Here is a 6,771-nt window from a genome sequence, read left to right as displayed (position 1 = left end):
ATCCTCGTTCCTTGGCGTCTGGTCATTCTCTTAAACGTGTTGGCTGGACCTGGCGGAGCCACGTTAACGCATTTCCATTTTGGTCTCTCAAGGTAGGAAGGCCAAGGACATCATCAGTGCGGCCCGGGCGAACCTGGCGAAGATGATAGGCGGGGAGCCTCAGGACATCGTCTTCACCTCCGGGGGCACAGAGGTAAACGGGCGCGCTCCTCCGGCTGGGAGGTGGAACGAGCGACAGAAGGTGGCTCCTTCGTGGCGCCTTTTTTTTTTTTTTTTTTTTTTTTTTTTTTTTTTTTAGGAGAGAGTAACGCTTGGTCTTGCTATTTTGCGAGTTAGCGTGACGTAGCTAGCTAATATTTAGCCCATAGTTCCAGGCGCCTGAGGTCGTGAAGTGTCGTGTGTGGATTAGCTTGCCTCGCACTGCCGTTTGAACAATGAGGTCTCCCTTCACTTCGCCCTGGACTCATTTTCCAAAGCCCCGCTAAGACGTTCACCTTCTCAAGGGCGTGCGCTTTGACCCATTCCAAAGGTTCTCTTTGTAAAGTGATGGAAGATACTCCAGGACAGGGTGATGGCGCCGAGGCCTCAGCTCAGCCCACGACACTCGGCGTGTCGTCGTGGTGCCGGAGAGGAAAGCAGCGGGCCGCACAGGGCCGTGACCGTAGGTGCGGGAAGCCTGGGGGAACGCGCGGCTGGGTTATCCGTGATCCTGAGGAAATTCCGCGCGGTTCTCACGCAGAAGAGTCGATTGCGTTTTCACGTACCAGCAACAAACCAGGTGTTTACCAGGGCACAAAAAATGTCGAGTCCTTAGGAGCTACATCTGGCGCAAAGGAACTTGCGAGGCCCTCGCTGGGAAAGCTGCGGGAACGTCGCTGAGTGCCAGTGCCCGTGCCAGTGGGGCCCGGCCCACGGATGGGAAGACTCGGCATCGCGAGCACCTCAGCTCCCTGCACAGCGCGACCGCCATCGGAGTTCTGACACATTCTGGGGGAGTCACCGCACTAATTCATAGGGGAATAAAAAGGCCAAGAGTAGTCGCGGCTCCGTGAAGCTTGAGAGCACAGGGAGGGGACTCGCTCTGCCAGCGATGGGGCAGATGGCCGTAGGGCGGGGCGGGATGGACCAGCAGCGGCGGGCGTGTGCTTGTGTGGGCAGCACTGTCCCAGGAAGCGCCTGTCGTCCTGGCCTAATTTTAACAGTACCCTCTTATGTAAAACTTTTTCTGGCTCAAATAGTTATATGATCGTCGTAAGAGGCTGAGTTAGCGTAACAGGAGGGTGGTCTCTTGAGTAAATGGCGCTGGAGGGACCGTGGTCAAGGGAGCTGGCTGGGTTCCTGCATCACGACGGGAGAAAAGCTCCAGGCACAGCCAAGGCCTGATTATGAAGAGTAAAATTTATAAAGCTTTTAGGTGATGAGTTCATTTTTTTGTGATGTTTAAGAGCGTTGGCTTTCTTAACTAGAATAGAGAAAACATTGACCATAAAGGAAAAGATCGATAAAGTCGGCCACCACCGTCACGACAAAAGAAACTCATTGAGGAACACGGAAGAAAACACAAGGCCCGTCAGACGGCGGAGAAGGCGCTCGCAGCACGTCACTGACCAGGCCGCTGACGCAGCAGCAGAAAGACGGACAGTGAACTCGCATGCGCACGTCACAGAGGAGAAGTGTGGATGGCACAAGCTGCTCGCGACAGGCGCTCAGTCTCACCAGTAACCAGAGTGTGCCAGTAACAAGGTGGAAGCCCCTCGGCACACCTGCCAGGTGGCGAGAGGGAAGAACCCGGTGACGGCTGACGAGGGCCGGGGGGCAGTGGGCACGCCCAGGCAGGGTGCCATGTGCCACGCCAGCAGTCCCACTCACAGGTACATGTCACACCGACAAGGCGTGTGGGCACCAAGAGACAGGGAGGGACTGGTCACAGCAGCGCTCATGACAGCCAGAAACTGGGACCGCCCCGATGTCCCTCCAGGTTAGGATGCTCGCGTGATGCAGCCGCACAGGACTGCCACACGGCTGCCTGCAGCAGCACGGTGCAGCTCGCGACACGGGGCGAAGACAGTCGAAAGGAAGCCGACGCCGGCAGAGCAGAGCCCGGCGGCCTGGCTGAGTGAGGGGAGGGGGCGCTGCTGCCAGGCCCCTGGGCTCTGTGACCCCCACCCCAGCACCAGACTCCTAGTGGTTCACGAGGAGCCCCCTCGGCCCCAGCTGCCGGTGGGGCCGGCTGGCCTCATCTGGAACCCGGTGCCTAGCAGCGCTGTGGCCTGGGGACGCAGGGCGCATCCATAGGTGTGACCTGCTGGTTCCAACAGGCTGCTGTGCTCCCGGTGCACCAGGGGTCCTGTGTCCCAGTCAGCAGCCACCTTGGGGTGGGGGCGGCAGGTGGGCGGGGCCTGGGCATCTCATTCACAGACAGCAGTCTTTCCTGCTGCCCTCCATGGTGACCTATGGCACACAGACCCCAGGACCCCCTTAAATGGGATTACAGGGCCACTTCAGCCACACACACAGCCTGGAAGGCCCTGCTTTTCTGGACAGAATCGCTCACTGTGTGGGCAGCTGCGTTTTCTGCGAGAGTGTGACCTGGGACTTCTAAAGAAGCATCCAGCTTTTGGAAAAGCACATCCGAGCCATCATCCCCGACCACCTCCTCACCGTTAATTCCGTGCGTCTCTGATGGAGCAAACTACTGTGTGGCTGCGGCAGACCCCAGCAGGCCTCTGCTGTGACACTCAGCGTGGTTCCAGTGCCCCACCTCAGGCACCACGTGACTGCTGCCCTCAGCACAGGGCCAGCAGCACCTGTCGCTTCCCCGCTATGCAGACACTGGACTAGACTGCGTCCTAAATCACAACAAATCAATTCGATTTGACTTTCATGTGAAAGTCAAAAGAGGGAAAATCTTGTTTAGAGATGCTCACATAGGAAGTAAAAAGATAAAGAAAAGCAAGAAAATTATTACCTTGAAAACCAGGGTGCGGTCAGCTGTAGGGGTGGGGGCCCCTGCGGTGCGGGCAGTGTTTTTTGTCTGGACCCAGGTGAGTTACTCTGGTAATCACTGTCAGGTTTTTTCATTAAACTTATATTTTACAGTTTTCTATATATATATGTTATACTTAAAAATAAGAGAAAAGATTTTTTTTTTTTTTTTTAAAGAAAGGTTTTTCCCACCCCCCACGCCCTCAGCTAGCTACTTTTTCCACAGGAGACCTGTATTATTTGTTTTGTGTCCTCCGGATATAATCTGTGCATTAAAAGCACAGAAGTCTGTATATTTGTATATTCTCCTTCCCTTTATACTTTTTCAGGATTTTTTGCACGTGTAAGCAAATGTGTACGTATCTCACCCTTTTTATACAAATTATAGGTTACTGTATATAACGTTTGCTACCTTTTCTCCCCGTGATTTTTTTATATCTGGCGCTCCACTGAGGATGCCGAATAATAAGTTCCCTTATTGCTAGACACCGAAGGGCTTTACAAAGTTTCGCCATTACAAGCAGCGCTACACTTTCCATCCATCATTCTGCTTTGCAACTGTAGCTGTAGGATCAAGTCCAAGCACAAGCTTGCTGAGTCAAAGCTTTGGTCTGCGAGATGCATGGGTGGCCCCGAGCAGCGGGTGTGCTGGCTTGCGTCCCCTCTAGCGCCGGGGCCTGGGCAAAATACTCTTTCCTGACAGGTTGATAAAGTTTTAAAATATAGAATGTTGCTTCTTATAACGAAGCAGGCATAATTGACCGGAAATTTGTTCCGAAGTTTTTTTGAAAGTTTGCAACCCCCAAATCTTTATAGTGAGGCCTTTCAAAGGGTACAGCTGGGAAGCTGAGCATTTTTCCTTTTTGAATGTTAGCCACGAGGAACAGCCACGTGAGAGAGCTTGCTACTCTCTCTCCTCAGGACAAGTTTTGTAAATGTTGTTTTCGCTGTTTCTCTGCAGTCAAACAATTTGGTAATCCATTCTGTGCTGAGGCATTTCCACAAAACCCACACCTCAAGTGGGGACGCTTCTGAGCGTCACAGCCCCGGGGAGAGGGCCGTGCCTCACGTCGTCACCAGCAGCGTGGAACACGACTCCATCCGACTTCCCCTGGAGCATCTGGAGGAAGAACAAATGGCTGGTGAGTGTGACCAGCCGGGCGGGGACAGCTCCACTGACCTCGGCTGGCCGATGCAGTGGAGGGGCGCGGTGAACCATTTACCCTTCGTATGCGGCCTTCCGGGCTGTTCTCGGGTGCAGGGGACACAGGTCCAGGGGACACGTGTTCTTCCAGGTTGCATTGGGGAGTGCCGTGAGGCTTTCCCTTAGGACAAAAGTGATAATCAGGTGCAGAGCTGGTCACGGGTATTCCTGAGAGACATTTCAGAGTTTTGTATATAATAAATACGTATCTGAATAGCTTGTCTATAAAACGCTAAATGGTGTTTGGTTTTAATAACTAGATCTTGGCTTTCACTTCCTCTGATCGGAAGGGAAAGGATCAAATAGATGCCGACTTCAGGTGGAGCAAACCAGAGTAATGCTCCTGCTGCTCGACTGTCTCGGCAAGAGGCGAGGGACAGAGGGCAGGGTGGCGTCGGGCTTGGCCCGCAGTGACAGCTAGCTGTCGCACGGCACAGGGCGTAGACCACTAACTCGAAAACATCAGAGCCTTTTCTTCCCTGACAGCTGAGGTTAATGCTTTCCTTTAAATGAGAAAGCGTTTCTTCGCAGCCTTAGCTTTCTTATTTAAGCGGCCTGCAAACCTGAAGGTGACTTGGGGGAGTTATTTTTATCTTAAAGGACTGTGCAGAACTGCTCCATCTGAGGGCGAAGCCTTCTGTGGATCTTGCTGTTTGGAAAGGTTCTCCTCCTGATTTTACCTGAATGCACCACTTTAAAAACAAGTCAGGTCTCACTTTGTTATTTAAGTCGCAATTTTTCTTAATCCCTGGGGCCTTTTTCTGTGTTTTGTACAAGGAAGGGCAACTTAGTACATGTCGTGATTAGTTACTGTTGCATTTAACCTCTTGTTTCAAATTACACAACTTTTTACAAAGTGTAACCATCCACGGGGTGGAAACAGTTTAAACATCATAGAAAGGTATAAAGTACAAAGTAAAGTTTCATCCCCTGCCGCCCCCTTCCTGTCCTGCTTCTCAGAGGCAACTGACTCCGTTTCCCTCACCCCAGGCAGCCGCGAATCCCCGTTCCGTTCCTAGAGCCCCCACTTCTGGTCTTTCATGCAAAAGAGATCATGTGATACGCGTCTTTGTGACTGACTTCTCTCAGCCTACCGTCTTCAAGGTCCATCCACGTGTATCACTACTAAATTCCTTCATATGGATGAATAATCTATTTTATGTGATAATGTTCACAATTTGTTCACCCACTCATCAGCCGATGACCATTTGATGACCACTTGGCATCGCGCTAAAGCCATGATGAGCATTTGTCTGTGTTTGTGTGACACGTGTTCATTTTTCTGGGGTAGCGGGTGCGTGAGCTCGGCCCTTCATCCATATGCGGTGGCACCCACCCGCTGGGCGCAAAGCGCGGTGCTCGGGTGTCGGAGGCCGGCCTTCTGCCTGCCTCAGCAGTGGGCCTCCACCCTGCTCGGCGCTGTGCGCCCTGAACTTGGTGGTCAGTGGACCCAGTCACACCCTTAGAGTTCAGAGTGGAGCCCCCCTGCTTCCTATTAATTGGATGCCATTCCTGTCGTCTTTCTGGGGGTTCCTCAAAAGTGCCTGCCCACAGGTAACCCTTGTTTAGAAGTACACCTCTTCTCTCATTTCAGGGGGACCTTGAGGGGAAAGTAGCTGTTTGTCATCCACCATTTTGAGCCAAAAACCTCTTTTAGTCACCCCCACTTATCTTCCTCTTGCAGCAATAAGATTATCAGTGCCTGGGGTAAGTGCGGGTAGGAGTGCTGAGTGAGCAGAGGTTAGGACGAGGTGCGCCGAGATGCTCTCGTGAGCGGACAGTGTCCCCTCGTGGGTCCCCGACAAACAGAAAGGAGAGCGTGTCCCCCGAAATGAACCCCCCGATTGAAGCTTCACTTAGAAGAGTTCGAGTCATTTCCGGGCGGGTCTCAGCGGGGCTCGTCGTCCTCTGTGGTGTTCTGAGCCCTTACGAGAAATTCCGTTTTCATTGGGAACGTGAAAGTGGGACGTGCTTTCGTTAACCTGCATCTAAACGAACTATCAAGACGGTACTTTGTAGGATTCACCTCGGTGCTTGTGTTTTCTGCCTCAGCGGTCACCTTTGTCCCGGTGTCCAAGGTGAATGGCCGGGCAGAGGTCGATGACATCCTGGCCGCTGTCCGCCCGACCACGTGCCTCGTGACCATCATGCTGGCCAATAACGAGACCGGCGTTGTCATGGTGAGTGGCCCCGCCCCATAACGGCCTGGCAGGGACGCTTACGCCTCCCATGGGCATCCTCTTCCCCGCATTGCAGTTTGCGACTTTCGCGGCCTGTCCTCATGAATGTCCCTCGTTTCTGTCCTTCGGCTTGCATCCCGTCAAAGCGGCGTCCTCAGCCCTTTCTGTCCCCTCTGCAGCCCATCCCCGAGCTCGGCCAGCGGGTCCGAGCCCTGAACCAGCAGCGGGCGGCGGCCGGGCTGCCTCCCATCCTGCTGCACACGGACGCCGCGCAGGCCCTGGGGAAGAGGCGCGTGGACGTAGCCGACCTGGCTGTGGACTTCCTGACCATTGTGGGCCACAAGGTGCGTCCGCGGAGCCCACAGCACGGGCTGGCTCTCTGCCGAGGGCCGCGCCCTGGGA

The 6,771-nt window shown here is 53.8% G+C and overlaps 1 protein-coding gene across 1 annotated transcript in view; it reads left to right on the top strand.

Moving 5' to 3' along the window:
- The window catches only part of SCLY (selenocysteine lyase), a 26,596-nt gene that overhangs the window by 6,003 nt on the left and 13,822 nt on the right, over window positions 1-6,771 (top strand). The window contains exons 3-6 of the mRNA XM_023526027.1: window positions 93-193; window positions 3,947-4,127; window positions 6,242-6,369; window positions 6,549-6,713. Coding sequence (XP_023381795.1) covers window positions 93-193; window positions 3,947-4,127; window positions 6,242-6,369; window positions 6,549-6,713 — 575 coding nt within the window. The remainder of the gene's footprint in view (window positions 1-92; window positions 194-3,946; window positions 4,128-6,241; window positions 6,370-6,548; window positions 6,714-6,771) is intronic.

The sequence above is a fragment of the Pteropus vampyrus genome, unplaced genomic scaffold (assembly GCF_000151845.1).
Source record: "Pteropus vampyrus isolate Shadow unplaced genomic scaffold, Pvam_2.0 Scaffold678, whole genome shotgun sequence".
NCBI classification, from domain to species: domain Eukaryota; kingdom Metazoa; phylum Chordata; class Mammalia; order Chiroptera; family Pteropodidae; genus Pteropus; species Pteropus vampyrus.
Note: the sequence above shows the minus strand (reverse complement) of the source record. Positions and strands in the feature narration are given on the sequence as shown.